Source organism: Phoca vitulina, unplaced genomic scaffold (assembly GCF_004348235.1).
Source record: "Phoca vitulina isolate PV1807 unplaced genomic scaffold, GSC_HSeal_1.0 scaffold26, whole genome shotgun sequence".
In the NCBI taxonomy this organism is placed as follows: Eukaryota; Metazoa; Chordata; class Mammalia; order Carnivora; family Phocidae; genus Phoca; species Phoca vitulina.
Window position 1 is genome coordinate 19,380,553 of NW_022589729.1, and position 20,491 is coordinate 19,401,043.

The 20,491-nt window shown below is 50.6% G+C and overlaps 1 protein-coding gene and 1 non-coding gene across 21 annotated transcripts in view; both read right to left on the reverse strand.

Annotated features, from left to right (window-relative positions):
- Nucleotides 1-20,491, reverse strand: part of NFASC (neurofascin) — a 179,667-nt gene that overhangs the window by 62,546 nt on the left and 96,630 nt on the right. For 13 of the 20 annotated variants that reach the window (XM_032422254.1, XM_032422253.1, XM_032422256.1 and 10 more), the window contains exons 3-5: nucleotides 8,737-8,917; nucleotides 2,351-2,368; nucleotides 1,469-1,574 (exon numbers count right to left, since the gene is read on the reverse strand). In XM_032422254.1, the coding sequence (XP_032278145.1) occupies nucleotides 1,469-1,574; nucleotides 2,351-2,368; nucleotides 8,737-8,917 (305 nt within the window). The remainder of the gene's footprint in view (nucleotides 1-1,468; nucleotides 1,575-2,350; nucleotides 2,369-8,736; nucleotides 8,918-20,491) is intronic. The other 7 variants (XM_032422255.1, XM_032422252.1, XM_032422266.1 and 4 more) reach the window with 1 other exon arrangement.
- On the reverse strand, nucleotides 6,834-6,971 carry LOC116643611. The gene has a single exon (XR_004301577.1). It is a non-coding gene; the product is annotated as a U4 spliceosomal RNA (small nuclear RNA).

The window sequence follows — 20,491 nt, forward strand, 5'->3', positions numbered from 1 at the left end:
GAACTGGCTGGGAAGCTGGATAAAATGCAGAGTCCCAGGTCACAGCCACAGGTGAAAGGTGTAACTCTGGGGGCAGGCTCCTGACATTAGAGCTCTTACCCAGCAAAGGCTGGGAGTCATGGCTCTGAGAGGTACCCAAATAGCCACTGGGGGTTTATGTTCTTTGCAGGAGCAGGCAGGGACTTTGAGTTTTTTAAAAATCCGGAGTCAGCTGCAGCCTCCCCCGCAGGGCATCTCAACCTCCGACTACGAATGCAAACCCAAATTCATATTTCACCTGAGCCAAGCACATTAGGGAGTTAGCTCTGGTCCTCCTGTCTCCTTGTTTGAGAGCTGACTCTAAAGCCAAAGGGCAAGGGCTCAGGTTATCTGTGCCCTGCTCAGCGGGTGCAGAGTATAAAGCAGTGGCCGCACATTATAGCCCAGGAGGGGCAGCTTGGAAAGAACCAGCAGCCTTCAAAAGATCCCAGAGGTGAAGAGACTAGAATCTCCCTTTGCTTCTGGGGGTGGGGGATACATCTGCAGCGGCCCAGGACATAACCTTAAAAGAAGCCGGAGCAGTAGTGGCTGCTCAGTGTCATGAGAGAGGCCCTGCTTGTTCTCAGGCTCATGCAAACTGGGTGGGGGGTGGGCAGAAGGAGGCTACACACACCCGAGGTTCCGCCCTGCCTCGTTTCTCCTGACACATGCCCAGCATGGGGTCCTGTCATGTCTGGTCTGAACGGTCCAGCCTGTGGATGCTGCTTTGAAGGTGGGGGACAAATAGCAGAACAATCTCTAGATCTCCAGTGTCTTTTGTTTGGTAGAAACAAACTGGCCTGGGGTGGGGGGCGGGGGGGGCTGCCGTCAGAGGTCTGGGTTTAAATCCAGGCTCTGCCCCCTTTCAAGCTGGGTGACCTTGGCAAAAGTACATAATATCTCTGTGCTTCCATTTCACTTCCTCTTCACGAGGGCATGGGTCCGTCTGTGAAGGGCAGCGAGGTGCTCTCACGAGACAGTGAGGAGCAACGCTGAACTCAGCCTACACGCTGCAGGCCTTCAGCTCTTGTCCGCTGACGCCTCATTTGATGCTGATGGGCTCAGAATGGAAGACTCAAGTTAGCCAGCAGGAGGAACTTCCTATAAGCTAGGCATGGGGTGGGGGGAAGTTGGGGACATAAGGCATTGGAAAGAATGTGTGACACCGACAGTCAGAAAACTTAATATCTAGTCCTGGCTTCGTGGTGTGACCTTAAGCCACTTAAGATTTCTGGATCCCAGTCTCCTCATCAGCTAAACGTCTTAGTTCTCTGAATTGTACTTTCCACCAGGTAGGTATCCAAGAGATGTCTGCTGGATAATTTTAATTTTCCAGCTGCTTCAACTATGCTCAGAGCCAGGGCCAGGACGTGGTTTCAATACCTCTTCAATATCCACACTCTTTGCAGGGGTGGGTGGGGGGCTTGGATTTACCTGCCAGTGCACTCACCTGGGGGCAGGGTTCCCCTTTGCTTCACACTCAATCAAGATGTTATCGCGGGGATCCACGATGTGGTCCTTCACTGACTGCTTGGTGATGGTTGGGGGCTGGGATACTGCAACAGCACAAACAGGGGGTGGTCAGGGCTTCGGGGCCCTGGCTTGGGGAATGGCTGAAATGAAGAGCTTCAGGAGCCACGTGTCAAGCAGGCAAGCAGGGGGTGGGCAGTGCCCCATGCCAGGGACCCAGCTCCTTAAACCAGGCCGCAGGAAAGGGGTTTATGTTAAGGACTGAGCATAAGAAGAATCCCTTTAAGATCTCATGGAATTCCTATGAGAAACTTCTGTTTTACCCATTCTTCTATCCCAATGCTTAGTAAATGCTTAGTGCACAAGAGTTCTTGAGATACATTTATTGAATGGATCAAGGAACACAAAGCAGCTAGCTTTCCAGAACCCAGTGGCCAGGATGGTTCTGAGCCCTGGAGAGTCAAAGGATGGCCAAACTGCGGTGAGGCTGGAGCGCAGAGGCTTACGTCCCCAGGGACTTGTCTGCATGCCGAAGAGCCAGCTCCTCTCACTCTTGGCCCCCACCTCCGATGTTCATGGTGCTCCTGTGCCGGCCACCAGAGCATGGGGAGCCGCGGCCCTTCTTACCCACCTGCTCTTCTGCCGTTCCCAGCAACAGGATGCTCGGGGTGGCCGCTTCCCTTCCCGTGTGGCAAGGGGCCGCACTACAGGGGCTCCGGGGTCAAGAAGCCCCAGCAGGCAGGGTGGAGAGGTGGTTAATCCCCCCCTCCCCGTATCTCCTCACTTGGCCTTCTCCCGCCCCTCCTTGCTGCCCTCCTACCTCCCAGAGGCACGAGTGCAGAGAGGTGCCCGGGGGACTTACGCTCATTCTGAATGCTTGCTGTTAGTTCCGGTGGGTTAGCATTGCGAGGGGAGAAAAGAAGACATTGGTTATAGGTTATCGCATATGACTACTCGCCCGGGTTGCTGACGCCCCAGCCTGCGGGGAGGACGCTGAGGCTGGCCTGGGCAGGGTGCGGTGCCTGGGCTCTCTGGTCCCGGCGGCAGAGCTCAGTGGGACAGCCACACAGAGGGGGGACAGACCCAGCGAGTGCTTTGTGGAGGAGGTGACACCTCCACAGGGAGCTCAAACCACGCAGCTGAGCAGAAAGACCAGCCTCTGACCAAATGATGTCACCAAGGGAAGTCCAAATATCAAAAGTGACAAGGCTGCTTGAAAGAGACTGGGCTCTGAAGATGCTGCCCATCCTTCTAGATGCTATTGAGGAAAGTGGGCTCCCTGGCCAGAGGTGTGGGGCTGAGAAGCCTGGGTGGCAGCAGCTCTGAACCAGGGCTTCAGAGCAAAGCCCCAAGGGCCCCAAGCATGGTCCACAGGCTTTACTCCTCCCACCGCACCTTCCTCTCTGTCACACATGCAAGCACCTTCTTGCCTACCCTTTGGAAAATTCTAGGGACCGATGAATCACCGTGGCTCTGCTCATGGCAGAAGTACCTTGCCCTACAGAAATCCTTCTTGCAAACAACTGCAGGGATGAAGCGAAGCCCACCACTCCTTTCTGCACTTTTTACGGAAGAGATAAAGGGGCAGGTAGCACAAATCTCCCCCAGCCCTCACCTGAGACGTGCACGGGCCTGTGTACAGGTATGAGCCTATTTGAGGTCGGGCTTCTCGAACCCTGACAAGTATTATGAATCACCTGAGGGGCGGGTCTAGTTAGAATGCAGGTTCTAACTGAGCAGATGCTGCATTTCTTTTTTTTTAAAGATTTTATTTATTTATTTGACAGAGAGAGAGACAGCGAGAGAGGGAACACAAGCAGGGGGAGTGGGAGAGGGAGAAGCAGGCTCCCCGCGGAGCAGGGAGCCCGATGCGGGGCTCGATCCCAGGACCCTGGGATCATGACCTGAGCCGGAGGCAGACGCCTAACGACTGGGCCACCCGGGCGCCCCGTGATCCTGCATTTCTGACAAGCAGCCAGGTGGTGCTGATGCTGGTGGTCTGGGTACCACGCTTCACACAGCAAGACTTTCGATGGTAATGAACTTTCTGGGAAGGGCGGCCTTCGTTTAAAATTTGCAGAAAAGAGAACAAGTGTTTCTGTAACTTTGTAAGAGGCCTTTTCTTTATGGCTCTAGCATGAAGTCATATGCCAAGCTTCTTCCACGTTGGCGCTGATGTCAGGGACGTGTTGGTATCGCAGGCTGACTTTTTCGGGGGAAAGCAGAGGCTGCGGGTGAGCCCAGGTGACCCCGAAGCTTCCTGACTCAGCCACCACGAGATGGCTGAGGAGATGGAAGAGGAGCTTAGGGGCCCAGAGAGGGGGCAGCGTGGAGAAGGCAGAGTTAAGGCAGGACCAAGAGGTGCTGGAAGAATCCCAAAAGAGAAGACAGACATCAGGGAGGAGAGGCTGAGTGTGGCAGGAAGGGGTCCCCTGCTATGCACACTGCAGTAAGTAAAAGTCTTGAGTAAGACACACTAAAAGGTCCAGAATAATTCTTTCAAGTGGGCCAGGGTTGTGTGGCCTGCTGGGGCACCGAAAAGTAATTTTATCTGCTTTACCATTTGCCTGGGTGCAGCCTTGGCAGGAAACAAAAAGAAATGAAAAGTCCTTGGGAAAAGCAGAAATCTGTGGTTTCTGAACACATGCTCCCTGGAGATCCCCACAGTGGCATCTTCACCCATATAAGATTTTCCTGCCAGGGGCCCAAGAAAGGTTAATTCTGGAAAGCCAGTGTAGTTGGGCCTGGAGGGCAGGTGGGGAGAAGGGGCCATTTTCAGGAGAAGCAGGGCTGACACTGACCTACTCCTTTGGACCACCAACCCAGGCCTGCGGTTTCTTCATCTCAAGACAGAGTTGATGCTTCTCGGGTCCCCACGCACAGTGGAGGGCTCTGACCTTGCCCTGGCCGAGGCTCTATTTTGCCCACATGGCCTTCAAGCCTCTCTTATAAAATCAAGGGCTGGCTCAATGGAAAGAGTCCTAGACATTATCCAGGGAATCTCAGATTCTTGGAAGGGAAGTCACTCAGTTAAGGTCACATAGGAAATTTGCTGCAGAACTGGAATGAGAACCAGCTCTCCTGTAGTCTGGTCCAGAGCTCTTTTTACAAATCTATCCTCGGCCAGAGAGGTGGGTTGGCCAGGTGGGGCCCCAGCACGCTCTTCTCCTTGACATTCCGGACAAAGGTGAGTAAGGGGGGAGACCATGGGGGAGTGGAGACTCTCAGAGCTGGCCAGATGCTGTCCCCAACCCCACGATGAAATCAGGCCAGGGGCCTTTTGAGAGTCTACTTCCCTAAAGAGGTCATGACATCTGCAACCACCATTGTGTCACCAAGGAATTTATTACAGAGACACAACCAACCCAGAAGACAAGCCAGCGCAGGGAGATGACAGTGAGGACCGCCTGCTTGGGGATAAGGGCAACCTACCTTGTCTCGTGACACCCTGCAAGCCCCATGTCATGCCACCTGCCCTTCTCCCCATCTACAAAACTTACTGCTGATGTCAAGTGGAAAATGAGTCTGCTCTTGTGGCTTCCGAGGGGGAGGGAAAAATCTTCCAACGAGCTCTGCAGTGGGTGAGGCAGAGGCCTGCCCCGTCTGTAAGGTTTCTGTATGCCTGCATGTCTTCTCTTTCCCTGGCTGATATCCACAGCCCCTGGCACCTGGCCCTGGAGGATGGAGTGTGTGTGTGTGTGTGTGTGTGTGTGTGTGTGTGTGTGTGTGTGTTGAGGTCATCTTGCAGCACTACTTGGGATGACAGTGAGGACGAAATGTGTCTTCTCTGTACATTGCCCTACAGAAATCCTTCTTCCAAACAACTGCAGGGATGAAGCGGATCCCACCTAGGAGAAAAATGTTCCTAGGAGAAAAATGCCGAGTCCCTCGATGTGGGGAGGGGGGCGGGGGGGCGAGCTGCCAGCAGACTCACTTTTTGGCAGACCCGCTCTTGTTGATGAGGCGACCCTTTGCTTTCTTCAAAGGTCATGTTGTTCTCCTTGGGGCGGGCGGGGGGGTGGGTGTGTGTGACTCTGTTGGCCGAGCAGTAGGGGCTGGAGGCTGGTGTTTTAATGAGGGATTGTGTCGCAGCCTGGGGCTGTTCCAGGAAGCCCGCGGGGCCCAAACTCCCCAGAGCAGAAGCAATGCCCCGGTCCTCAAGGCACAGATACTGCCCCCTGAAGGGGCAGGCGAGCGGAAGGGCGCCCCTGACAGGGCAGTCTCCAGCCTCCAGCCTCAGCCCCCTCAGCCGCTCCTGGGCAACACATACAGAAAGCTTTGAGTGCCTGATCTTCACTTGCCCCACACCTGGGCGATCGCAAATAATGCTGCAGGGAACACGGGGTATAGGTATCTCTCTTGCCTTTTGTGACAACATGGGTAGGCCTTGAGGACCTCATGCTAAGTGAAATTAAGTCAGAGAAAGCTCTGGTATGTTCTCACTATATGTAGAATCTAAAAAAGTCAAACTCAAAGAAACAGAGTGGAATGCTGGTTGTCAGGGCTGGGGCGTGGGGGGAGGCGGGGAGATGCTGGTGAAGGGGTACAAACGTCCAGCTATAAGATGGACATGTTCTGGGGGCTGAATGCACAGATGGCAACTATAATTAACATACTGTACCATACACTTGAGAGTTGTTTCGAGAGTAGATCTTCCAAGCTCTCGCCGCACACACACAAGGTAATTATGGGAGGGGATGGACGGGTAAACGAACCCATGTGGCAATCATTTCATAATATATACGTGTAGCAAATCACCCAGCTGTCCGCCTTACACTTACATAGGTTGTATATCAATAAATACCTCAGTAACTCTGAAGGGGAAAGGAAAAAGAATGTGTGATCTTTCCCCAGCCCATCCTCCTGGGCCTCAGCCCAGGGTAAGAGGGAAGGATGGGCTCAGGTAACTTGGGGGTAGGGTGCCTGTCATGCCTGGCCCAGCAGGAGGGGAAAAGCTGGCTGAAGAGGACCTGGGTCCCCTCTGAAGGGCTGGCCTTCTCTTGTCTTGCGTTCAGCTGTAGCAGACTCGTTCTGGAGAGGTCGCCATGGTCACTGTACCTGCAGCCACCTCAGATCACTTCCTCCGGGAAGCCCGCAAGGGTTTCCTGCTGTGACAGAGCCGGGGCACCAGACACGGTGTCACAAAAGGATCCCCTTCCTCATTCAGAGAGGGGCTGTGGTCATGCGCCGGCCCTACCACCTAAGTGTACCTCCACTTTCTAACCTGTCAGCAAAGGATTCACTGGGAGAATCACAGGAGATGCTCCCAAAGCACTTAGCTCTCGGCCGGGCGCACAGCAGCTGCTACCCTGGTGAGTTCCAAGAACTAAAAGAAGGCGGGATTACCGGAGGTCGGGGTGAAGTGTGTCGAGTGCCAACCTGGTGGCAGGTCAAGAGACCCGGGATCTATTCATGAATCCAATTAGCAATAATCGCGCCTCGGATAAACCTCATTGGCTATGATACTGCCACTGCGCAAAGCTGTCTATTCATGAATCCAGCACCCGTTTGCTGTGTCGGGTCTCCGTGTCCTTGACGACAATTCCAGAAGCGGGGACTCTCCGGGGCCCTCCCTCCTCATGGACACTGAGGAGATGGGGAGATGGTGCTGGGGAGGTCAGGGCACCTGCAGCTCTCTGCCCCACACGCGGTACTTTGGAGACACCCACCGCTGGGTCACCTGCCCATGGCTCCAATAGCGCTTTAGAAATCCAGATTCCTAACATAGAGGTCAAAGCCATCTATTTATAAGTTCATCTTGGAGGAACCCCTCACCCACTAGCCCCAGGGACCAAAGTGGCAGGTGAATGAGTGAGGAGAAGCAGCAGAAGAGAAATGAGCCTTCACCACTTCCTTGATAACCCAATTTCCTCGGCACACCCTCTCCTCTCCAGGGACATGGCCTTATCGTGCTCCTTATTAGATTGTCTGCCTGGGATTGTTAATGAGACACTCTTCTTTGAGTTAGCAGTGCAGATGGTCTCTATGGGAACAGTTCCTTTCACGACACCCCCCTCCCACTGAATACACACACACACACACATACACATGCGTACACATACACACACAGGGCTATTGGGAGGGCAGCAGGGGCCTTGCCCATCTTACTTCTGGGTCCAACTTATAGTTTCTGCTAGTCTTCTCTTACCCAGAAATGCCTACTCCTCTGGGCAGCTATTACTGGTAGGGTTGGGTGGGAGGGGGCTGAAGTATGTACAACTCTTCTCCAAGCTGGGCTAACTCCAGGCCCCAGGCCCTGGCTTAGGAGAGCTCAGTGGGCACTCCTTGGAGGCTGTATCACTCTCCCAACCCTCCCCAGACATCTGTCACCTGGATAGAGCCCAAGTCAGGGTTGGCATCATGTGGGTCCCATCTATTTCTGGAAGCAGGGAACAGGTGACAGAGGTGGTATGCCCACATCAGAGCACTGGAATGCCAAGACATTCTGATGGAAGGGCCAGAATTGTGGCAAAGGTGGTACACATCTAAATGCGGGTCAAAGGAACGGGGCTGCCAGTCCATGGGCCCCTTCTGAACATAACAACAGATATGGCTGCTAGAGATGGGGCTATTAGGTCAGCATCCAAAGCCCCTTGCCTGATGATTCTGATGGCCAAATAACACCCCCACCGTGGGACATAGAATGACACAGGTTTTACTTCCCAACTTTGCCATGGGAGAGCTGAAAACAAACACAAGAAATCAGCTCCTGGTTTTCCCACAGTGGCATTATAATGGAGCTCTATTTTAATGTTTCATTTAGCCCTGGTCTTTTGCAGAATAATTCCCTTCCGCAACCATCCCCAGGCCATCCATCCTGATTCAGTCCAGCCAAGACAGCCCAAGGGTCCAGCTCAGATATTAGAAAGGCAAGTAACTATCCACTACACTGGGTCCTTGGAAGCTCCACATCGATGGGCAAGTCAAGACCGCAGAGGGCCGTGGGAGGGGAGTGGAGGGAAGAACTCCTGAGTGACACACAGACTTGCAAACCCTGCCACCTCCGGTCCCGCTCAGCAGGCTCCAGACAGCGCAAGCCTCAGCTCAGCCACAGTCCTCAGAGATCGTGCTACACGATTCGTCTCAGGGTCCCAAACACAAGCCTGCCGGCCTCCATCCAGAATCCACCGCTACCCCGCTCTCCAGCCTCTTCGAAAGCTGATCTTAACTCCCCCCTGACCATCCCTCCCCTCCAACTCCTCTGCCCCAAATCAGGAGAATTAAAGAAGAGGATGGAGCAGGACTCACGATCCATAGGAATCTCGATGGCCCCAGTGAGGCTGAGGAGGCAGAGCAGGACGGCTGTGTGGACCCAGGGCGGCGGCTGCTGCCTGGCCATCCTCAGCACGGGGCCCCGCTCCCTGCTCCCCGGCCTGCAGGGTCTTGCTGCCTCCAGCCGCTCTACCTGGGCCTCCCGGACAGAGCTCAGCTGTGGAAAGAAATACAATGCCAAGTGAGTTTTTCTTGAACTTGCAGTTTGTTCTAGCAACCCTACAGGGCCTGAAGAACTCAAGGGTTTGGTTCTTAAATAAGGTTTCTTAACCTTGTGAACATTTGAAAAAAGTATGGCTAATAGGATGTTGCAAAAATAAAATACTAAAAAAAGAGGCAGATATTCTTAAATAAGGTTTCTTAACCTTGTGCTATTGACATTTGGGACCCACAACTCTTTGTGTGGGCAACGATCTTGGGTATTGCAGGATGCTTAGCAGCATCCCTGGCCTCTATCCACGAGATGCCAGTGGAGCCCATTCCCGCCCCCGGGCAAAAATGTCTTCAGACATTGCCAACTGTCCCCTGGAGGACAAAACCACTCCCAGTTGAGAACCACTGTTCTAGAAGGAAGGGCAACTCTGCATGGAAGAGTCATGAAAAAACACTGTCCCACCAGCACCTAGAGGACGCCATGCACTGGGCCAGTAAGCAACACACCAATCTCATAGCTTCTCTGAACCCTATGTATTGTGTGGGGTTAGATGAAAGCTAGCTGCTTAAAGGACTTTTTTTAAAAAATGGATTTCTGCAGATATTTTGTGCAGCAAAGATACAGTGGTCCTGGATGCTGTCCCTTTAGAGATAATGGGCAATGCTGAGACTATGACCCAGAAGAAGGGGAGTCCAGCAGGTTGGTAGAATGAGAGATATTATGACAGCCCAATGTTCACATTCTCAAGCACAACAAATCATTCCAGGCCCTCTAAGGGGAAAGATTAAAAATGACTGTCCAAAGGGCCTAGAATGAGTCTTTAAGAGATAAACCCTTTTCCCCACCTCCTGAGAGAGAATGGCCTATGGGAGGTGGGTGGAGGATGAGTGAAACAGATTAAGGGATTAAGAGTACACTTATACTTATGAGCACTGAGTAATGTCTGGAATTGCTGAATCACTATATTGTACACCTGAAACTAATACAACCCTATATGTTAACTATGCTTGAAAAAAGAAGAGAGTGGCCTGGGGTAGGCACTGAGATATAGTGCTTTAAGATTGCCACGGGGTCTGAAACGTGGAGTCTTAAAACTGGGTGCAGTGTGCTGTTCTGCCCTGAGGCCGAGTCAAAGAGGGTGGCAGGAGGAGGTTCCCCCAGAATTCTTCTCTTCTGTGTACCCCACCACCATCTCCCATCTATCCTGCCTGAGGCTGTTGGCAAAAGGAGCAGGGCTCCAGGGCTGGCTCCTGGGAGACAAGGTTACCCTTCTGAAGACCTGGAGGATGAGGCACCTCCCCTGGGCTGGGATGTGGGGCCAGCTAAAGGATTCGGATTCCGACTGCAGCAGTTTCTCTCCTGGAAGCTGGGCCCAACAGCAGCCCCCCAGACTCATGTGTATTTCTGGTCTCCATCCACTTGCTTTCCTTCCCACAGCTTCCACCCTGGTTCTGGTCACCATTGTTTCATGACAGTGACCACAACAGCTTCCTGAGGGCTCTCCCCACTTCTACTCTTACCCCTCTGACTCATTCGCCACCATCACCAGAGTTTCCTTCTCTAAAGTGCAGATACAAGTGTGCCGCTCCCCAATGAAACTCACTAGCTCACAGTTGCCAGAGAGCTAAATCCTTCAACGTGGCTCAGATGTCCTCCCGAGCACAGCCCCCTCTGCAATCTTGCCTCCCATCACCCTCTCTCTGTGTTCTGTGTTCCAGCCAACACTGGTCACCTGCCAGGTCCCCTCATGCGTCCTGCTCTGTGACTTCTGTGCAGACTAGCTTCTGTCTAGAACATGCTTTGAATCTGCCCTCTCATGAGGATCTGCCAAGTATGACTTGTGTGCCCCTCGTCTGTACTCCTGAACACCATTTACGACCCCCTCCCCATTATATAGCACTTGTCACTTTTGTTTTAAAGATTTATTTATTTTGGAGAGAGAGAGAGCTCATGAGTGGGCTGGAGGTGCAGAGAGAGAGAATCTCAAGCAGATTCCCTGCTGAGCGTGGAACGTGATGGGGGCTCGAACTCATGACACTGAGATCATGACCTGAGCTGAAATCAAGAGTTGGATGCTTAACTGACTGAGCCACCCAGGCGCCCCAGCATTTGTCACTTTGTATTCATTGTATTCATTCCAAAAGCCACTCGTCTGTATGCCCTATTAAAAAAGGAAGGCACCATAGGGAAGGTGCCTCATCTTGTTTATTCCTAAAATCTAACGTGGTGCTGAAAACACAGCAGGCACTCAAAAGTATCGGATGGATGGATGAAAAATGAGCAAATAAATGGCTGGCCAAATGAAATAAACCACTTGGATCACGTGTTTTTTTTAAAACCTCATGCTTCCCCCAGAAAGCCAGCAGGCAGCTCAGGAGAACACATGGATGGCATACTGTGGAGGCTATCGATTAGTGGAGGAAAAACTCCCTCCCTACCGAGGCACTGCACTTGGGCCAGGGAATCAGTCAGCTGGAAGAGGCTCAGGAGAGTAGAAATCCCCCAAGGAGGAAAATCTCCTGGCTGGACAGTATCACAGGAGGTCCTTGGTTCTTCCTCCCAACCTTCTAAGATGGTCTTTACATGGACTAAAGAAGAGTCTGCTAACTCCTCTCCTTGGATCCGACATCTCCAAAGACCAGACTCAGGTGATCCAGCTGACACCTTAGTGATGAGCGAACTAGCAGGGGAGGAGGTTCAGCATTCCTTCAGAGAGGACAGTGGGGATGGGATGGCTCCTGTCTTGGCGTCATGACTGCCACGTTTTGCTCAGGAGCTGCCAAGCTGTAGGAAGTGATGGGCAAGAGAAGGATATCTTGTTCTGGGAATCTTGATGGAAATAAGAAGCCAGAAGCTATTCATTAACTAGAAACACATAGGCAGGGGGAAAAAAAGCCCAATTACTTGGGGTGCTTTTAACTCACAATTTAAAAACACGGTAGAGAACGCATATAGAGATAATCATGTATAGCTGTTTGGCAATTCTCTTCTCTCTGGAACCCAATTTTTCCAATAAAATCTTAAAAGACGAAGAGAATTGAAAGATCATTTAGCTTTATGCAGTCCCGTTACTTTTCAAATGAGGAAACAAGAGCCCAGAAAGGGGAAATGATTTGCTCAATTTGCTGGTTAGCGGCAAGGCCAGGAAAAGAACCCAGATCTCCTGACTCCTCACCTACTTCCCCTGTCTCTCCATATGCAGGAAAGTTCCAGCATAGAGTTGCTATTTAAAAAAGAAAAGTATAGCTTCCTTAAAAAATTAAACATAGACTTATCATATGACCCCACTATTTCTACTTCTAGATATACGTCCCAAAGAATTAAAAATCAGGACTCAAACAAGTACATGTGCACACATGTTCATTGCAGCATCATTCGCAACAGCAAGAAGGTGGAAACAGCCCAAATGTCCATCAAGAGAGGAATAAATAAGCAATACGGCAGTATGTACGTTCCGTGAAATATTATTTGGGCGTGGAAGATAATGAAGTACTACATATGCTGTGATGTGGATGAAACCCAAGAGGGTTATGCTCAATGAGAGAAGCAAAACACAAAGGGTCCCATGTAGAATGATCTCATTTATATTCAAGATGCAAAAGGTAAATCCATACAGCCAGGACACAGAGGGGTGCTCACCAGAGGCAGAGGGGAAGGGAGAATGGGGAGCGATGGCTTAATGGGTATGGGGTTTTCTTTTGTGGTGAGGATAATGTTGGGGTGAGAAAGGGATTGCACTGGAGTAATAAGCAATAGTCGATTGAGGTGATGGTTGCATACACTGTGAATGCGCTGAATGCCAGTGAATTGTTCACTATACATTGGTTAACTTTATGATATGTCAATTTTACCTCAATAACAAAGAAATGTAAGCACTGGTGTCTATAAAGGGCTCATACAGATAAAACAGCAGAGGATGAGGGAGGAGGGTTATTCCACATGGGGATAGAGGCACCCTCAGCACCCTGAGCCCGGTCCACTCAGCCTGGAAGATAGGTACATGGCTTGCAATCCTTCCAGTACATTCTCAAGGACCTTCCACCCACATCTAAGGAAGGGGAGTGTCAACTGGTATCTGGGCATGGGGCTTCTAGTGCTGCGCTCAGAGAACCCAATGTGGAGCGAGGAGGGAGATGCCCCACCTGAAGCTACCCCTACATCACCGAGGCTTACAGTTCCCCGATCCTGATAACCAGGTAGAAGAGGCCAAGGGCAGGGATGTCTAACCGAAAACAGTTAAATGCATGCTTCTAACCAAATCTTACTTCTTACACTATCTTGCTGTATGGCCCAGTCACATAATATCTCAGGTTCCTCTCCTGCTAGGAGTAGAGAAGTACATCATCCAGATGCGGGTGCGGGGGTGGGTGGAGTGGTCAGGACCCTTCAAGGGGAATGCCATCTAACTACAGAGCATCCTGGGGAGGAATAAGGAAAATCCCATATCCTGTGAGAGGGCAGATGGGGGCTGCAGAAGAGGGACCATGATGACTGTCTTGGAATGGTGGGAGAGGGTGTGGAATTTTTTTGTTTAGCTCCACGAGGGCAAAACTAGAACCAAATGGGAGAAAGTTCAGAGAGGCAGCTGCTTCCCTGAGATGCAAGGAAGAATAACCTAATAAATATAGCCATCCTACAATACCGTCCATGATAATAAAGACTCTACCTGCACACACTACCAATACGATGTGTTTGAAAGATCCTTTTAAAAAAAATGTTTTTTAAGATTTTATTTATTTGACAGAGAGAGACACAGCGAGAGAGGGAACACAAGCAGGGGGAGTCGGAGAGGGAGAAGCAGGCTTCCCCCGGAGCAGGGAGCCCGATGCGGGGCTCGATCCCAGGACCCTGGGATCATGACCTGAGCCGAAGGCAGACGCTTAACGACTAAGCCACCCAGGCGCCCCTGAAAGATCCTTTTATATCAGCTTGAACGGGTAAGAGGTGGATTGCAAGGATATAAAATACATTAAAGGGAGGGCGATTGCAGGGGCAGAGAGTGAGGAAAAGAACAAAAATAAAAAAACTGAAAGAGAAATCTTGTGTGGACTAATGGTGTACTATGAACTGGGGAAGAGGATGAACTCAAGTCTTGTATATCTGAAGTTCTCCCCCCGACCCCGCAACCCCTGTGTGAAAAGAGAAGAAAAAAAAGAGAGAGAACAGAGTTATCCAAACATGAAATGTTCTGCCGTGTGAAGTACTGAGCTCACTGTTTCATAAAGAATCCAAATAGCATTCGGTCAGGTGCTGTGATGACAATGTACCCACACAGGAAGGAAATTGGATGCTTATCAGAATCTCCTGGGCGCTACTTAAACACACAGATCCCTGGACCCTCGAACTCCTAAGCAGCGGCCAAACCAGGCCTGCAGATTCAAAAAAACCTTTTTTTGAATTCGAATACCCTTAGAACCTCTATTATCTTACACAGAGATGCTTCATTCACTTACCCAACCTCCCTGAACTGAAGCTTTCAAGTTTCCTAAACTTTAAATTTGCAAGCCTTGTGGGAGATTCGGACTCAAAATGTCTAAGACGGGGACCAGGATGGGTATGTGAGTTGGGTGATAGTCAGCCATCAGTGGGGACTGCTGGACATGACAGCCTCCCTCAGTGAAGTTCGAGAGCATGGACTGTCTGGGTTTGAAGCTGCCCCCCACATACAAGGTGGGGATCATGGGCAAGTCCTGAACCTTCGGAGCTTTGTGTTTCTCATCTGAAAAATGCACACAGTCATATTCCAGAGGGCTTCTGGGATGACTTAACACACAATTCCCACATGGAGCACATGGCAAAGCATGGGGCACAGAGTAAACCTCGGTAAATGTTAGCTGCCGTCACTGAATAGGCTTCGAACTCACAGGGATGAAGGAAGAATCCTGGTTACATACATGAGGTTACTGGTAACAGAGCAGCAAGGAGTAATAATTAGCCACCCCGCATCAGTCTGCTTTCCTATTTTTCCTTCTCTCTGCATCCTGGTTTGCTTTCTTTCCCCAGACTGGGGGGCCCCTGGTGTTGGTACCACAAGCTGTCCCTGGCAGACGGAGGAGAGGCGCACGGCTCCAGCAAGCTGTCATCATGGGGAGCCCCCCACATTCCCGCAGCCCCGCTCTGGGCGGGCTGCGCCAGTGGTCACAACACATCTGTGATGATGGGAGGAAAGACGGATAGTGCTGGAACATGGCTCAGCGGGCAGCCCCACGTCTCCACGAGCAGAGCCCACCTGGGACTTGTGGGCGGCAGGCAGTGGGCCATTCATTCATTTCACAGACCTGGCAGCAGGGACCACTTTAGAGAATATACAAGTTCAAGACACAGGGTTTCTCTGCTCTCATGGAGGCTTCTTTCCAGTGAGGAAGACAGGAAATAAATGCTGAACAAAAACAAATTGGGTAGCAATAAGCACAATGAAGAAAACACGATCCGACCCACACAGGGGTGTTGAGAGCAGCCTCATCTGTAATCGCCGCAACGTGGGAGCGACCGAGATGTCCTCCGTCCTTCAGTGGGTGAATGGATACACGTACTGGGGTCCATCCACACAATGGAATACTATTCAGCACTAGGAAGAAATGAGCTATCAAGCCGTGGAAAGACACGGAGGAAAATTAAATGCCTATCACTAAGTGAAAGAAGCCAGTCTGAAGAGGCTACGTACTGTATGATCCCAGCTGAGTGACCTTCTGCAAAAGGCAAAACTATGGAGACAGTAAAAAGATTAGAGGTTGCCAGAGGTTGGGTGGGAGGGAGCGATGAACAGGTGGAGCACAGAGGATTTTTAGGGCAGTGAAACTCTGTATGAGACTCTAATGGTGGGCCCATGTCTTTATACTTTTGTCTAAACCCACAGAATGGACAACCCCGGGAGTGAGCCCTCATGTCAACCATGGACTATGGATGATGATGATGCGTCAGTGTAGGTTCATTAGCTGTTACAAATGCACCCCTCTTGTGGGGATGGTGATGGTGGGAGAGCTGTGTGGGGGGGGGCTGGGGGTAAATGGGAAATCTCTGTACCTTCCACTTAATTTTGCTATGAATCTATAAGTGCTCTCTAAAAAATAAATTCTATTAATAAAAAAGAAAAGAAAAGAAACCACACTAGGGTGATGAGGGAAAGGCAAGTGAATGGTCAAGGCCTCTGTGAGAAAGTGACATTTGACCAAGATCTAAATGGCAAGGAGTAGCCAACTTTGTAAAGATGGGTCAGAAAAACATCCCAAGCCAGGGGAACCGCTTGTGCAAAGACCCTGTGGCAGGAAGCAGAGGGGTAGGTGCAAGGAACTGAAAGAAACCAGCGTGGCCGGAGCCTGGGGGGCACACGGGGAAGAATGGAATAAGTCACGTGAGGGCATACTCACAGAGGGCTCTGAATGCCAAAGCAGGGAATTTATTTTTTTTATAAAGATTTTATTTATTTATTTGACAGAGAGAAACACAGCGAGAGAGGGAACACAAGCAGGGGGAGAGGGAGAGGGAGAGGGAGAAGCAGGCTTCCCGCCGAGCAGGGAGCCCGATGCGGGGCTCGATCCCAGGACCCTGGATCATGACCTGAGCTGAAGGCAGACGCTTAATGACTGAGCCACCCAGGCTCCCCCAAAGCAGGGAATTTAAATTCTATTCTAAGCACGTCAGGAGGTTATTGCAGGGTTCTACATGGTGGGGTATCTGATGATATTTGTTCACAAAGACCACCCTGGCTGCTCTGTGGAGGGTGGCAGGTTGACGGGCAATGGTGGGGGCAGGAAGACGGCAGGTTGACGGGCAATGGTGGGGGCAGGAAGACCCTTTAGAAGGCTCTGCAGCCTCTGGGGACTTTCTCTAAGTGGGGAGGGCATTTGGGGAGGAGGAGCAGGTGGGGCTCAGCCGCCGCCCTACACTTGACTCTCACCAGGGCTGCCTCAGAGTCCCTGTTTTTACACTGGGTTTTGCCTAAGGTTTTATTTGAAGAAAGGATTCTATTAGTAAAACAAAGAACTGAAAATCCCGGTACAACTGTCTGACTCTCCAAATGCAGAAGCCCTGCACCACAGCAATAATGCATGGGCATGAGAGCCAGGCACGCCGGCCAGGAAGAACACACCAGGCTGGGGTGGCAGCCGGACTTGGAAACCCATCCATCCGGCTTCCCAGCATTAGCATTTTTGCCCTGAGGCCTGGGGGGCTTCTTGGGACTGCTTCACGATCCCCGGTATACCCCAAGTGGGTGGGAGTGGGGGGGTGTCTCCATGTGTCATATGAGGATAATGGAACATTGCAGAAGGCAGAGGGAAGATGTGGGAAGACATGATTCTTCATGCCACTGTTTGTGTCGCTGATGGAGCGTTTGCTGAAGCAAGCCCTAACTGTGGGTTTTTACATTGCATATATGCTCACATTAAAACTTCCCTTTAATTTTTAAGCCACTTGGAAGTGAGTTTTCTATCACTAGCAACTGACTGTGCTGTCGATCAGAACTGCCCCTGGAAATGTTGGTTGGATGCCTAAGCTTCCCATGGCCTCCACTTTCTGTGTAAGAAATGTCCCTCCCTCCTCCTGTCTGCCTCTGCTGGACCCAGCCCCACCCTTCTGCAGAGACCTGCCCTCGACCACCAGCTATCCGCTTAGCATGCTCCTCAATTTCCAAACTCTTCTCAACTGGCTCCAGGCCTCAGCAGAGAAACGCCTTCAAGTTTCTCTCATAACAAAACCAAAAGAATCTTCTCTGGATCCCACAGCTCCTCTATATATACCTGAACTTTTTCCACTTCCGTCTTGTCTCATGCAAGTTCCTTTGTTTAAAGAGTGGGCTATGGCTTCTGCCTTTACTTACTGAGTTCTCTTTCACTCCTCCAACCAAACTCTGGAACTCTCTCTCCAGACCTCCTATTGGCCCCCCAGTGGCTGACTCCAGAGTTCCCAGTCTTTATCTTGCTAGACCTCTTGGAGGCATCAGCAATTGTCAACCACTCCATCCATCCCTCCTCACCTTCTTCCTCCTTGGCCTCTGAAACAGCACTCCAGAGCTCCTCTTCTTTCTGGCCCTGCCAACCTCCATGGCAGCACTGATCACACTGCTAGATCCTCTCCTTCTGCCTGATGTTCTCTGTGTCTCCGCTGGGGTCCTGTCCCTCTATCTCTATTCTCTGTCTTTGTTGGTGGTACCCACCCGGGTCACCCAAGCGAGACACCTGGGAATCACCCTGAAATCCCAGCTCTTCTCATACCTCACACCAAGCACCGAGAACCTTGGACCATGCCCTCCTGGTGTCTCTCACCCCCACTCCCTTCCCCACACTCCCACTCTCTTACCTTTAATACATGCCATGTCTCATGGACTGCAGCAATAACCTCCCAACTGGTCTCTGTCCAATCCATTTTCCATGTCGCTATTACAGTGATTTTTCTAAACCCCCATCTAATCCTGTCAGTGCTGGTGAAAACCCTTCCATATCACCCCAATCAGTCTATACAATCAGATCCAAACTCCCGAGTGCAGCAAGGCTCTGGGATTTCAGGCTCCTGCAGGGCTCTCGGACCCTACCCAAATGCTGAACGCTCCCTAAGTGGCATGCCATTTTCTAAGCATGCCACACCATTTACAACCTCCACACTTTATGAGTGCCATCCTCTGTGCCCGAAAGGCCTTCTCTCCTTGTCACGTGATTAATTCCTACTCAGTCTGTCCTGCTGCTCAGGCATCTTCTGCTTTGTGACTAATTCGTTGTGCCTCCCACGCCCACCCCACTGCCCACCCCCAGCAGAGCTGAGAGTGTCCATCTCTATCCTACCTTACACCTGCCTCTCTGGGGCACTTAGCACACTGGTAAAACTATATGTTTAAACTAAGGATTGGAGACCTTTTCTATAAAGGTCTAGATCGTAAGTGTTTGAGGCTTTGTGAGAGCTTTGTGAGACATACAGCCTCTTTCATAACTACTGAACTTTATTACTGTAGTGAAAGAGCCACCACGGACAATAAGTGAGTGAATAGGCATAGCTATGTCCCAATAAAACTTTATTTACAAAAACAGGCAGTGGGCTGGAATTGGCCTGAGGGCTGCAGTTTGCTTGCCACTGGCTTACCCTTTAAAGCTCTTTTCTTTGTGGCTTTTTTTTTTTTTTTTTTTAAGAAAAAGAGAGAGTGCATGTGCATGCACAGCAAGGGGTGGGAGGGACAGAGGGACAGGGAGAGAGAATCTTAAGCAGGCTCCACGCTCAGCACAGAGCCTAACCTGGGGCTCGATCTCACAACCTTGAGATCATGCTTTAGCTGAAATCAAGAGTCGGATGTTTAACTGACTGAGCCGCCCAGGGACCTCTGGAATTCTTGAGGCTTAGACCATGTCCTGATCATTCTTGTGTCCCAGTGCCTGGCATGGTGCCTGGTAGGGAATATTTATGGGATGGAAGATCCAAGTAAAGGCCTCAATCTTGTCACTTATTTTTTTGTAAATTACTTGTTTCCCAAGCCTTTTTAAAAATTTCAAAAATGGAAATAAATATTCCTGCTTCTGATGGTTGTTGTTGGAGAATCAGATGGATAAAGCATAAGAAAGTGAACCACAACACCAATTAAGCTGCTTTTACTATTCTTATTGTGTTCCTTCCTGACGACCTCAAATGACTCTGCTCCACAGAAGACTTTTCTTCTCTTTTCTTTCCTTTTCTTTTTAAAGATTTATTTATTTAGAGAGAGAGAACACCAGCGGGAGGGGCAGAGGGAGAGAGATTCTCAAGCAGACTCTGCTCTGAGCACTGAGCCCGATGCAGGGCTTGATCTCATAACCCTGAGATCTCGACCTGAGCTGAAACCAAGAGTTGGACGCCTAACTTACTGTGCCATCCAGGCACCCCAAGACTTTTCCTTGAACATTGGGTAAACCTAAGTCCAAGAGAGGGCCTGTGACCTGCCCATCATTCTGCCCATCGGATGGCTGGTCTGGGCTTAGCTGCAGGCCACTCTCTGCTCTACAGCATCCTCCTGCTCTGGCAGGAAAGCCCCAGGGTGAGGTTCCTCAGGCCACATCTCCTCTCCTTGTCACTCCACTTATCTTCTCCCAGATTCCAGATACCACAGGTTTCTCTGCATATAGTGTGAGAGTGTGTGCAACAGGCTGATGGCTTAACAGTATCCAATGACCCCTGAGATGTGAGGATATTTCCTGAATTAGAATCACCAGAAGCTGATGATTGATTGGTAGCGGGCAGTGAGAAGAAGGACGGCATCAAGGTTTCTAGGTTGGAAAACTGGATTAGGATGATGCTGATGATTGGTATCAAAACTACAGAAAGGGGAATGAACCCGTTAGTGGTTGGGGAGCAGGGAGAGCATGACCTTGGAACTGAATATGTTCAGTTTGATGCCTCAGAGCCATGAACAAAGCAGTTCTGTACGTACTTGGAGGCTGTGCTCCTGAATGAATAATGCCTAGGATATACCAACAAATTAGAACCATGAGGTCACGTGCCAGCAATTAGTTCTCAGAATAAATAATGAAAATGACTAGAATAGTACTACAAAAACCAACTAAGGAATACATTCACACATCACTGCCACAGGATATTGTGAGGGAACAGAGAGATAATAAA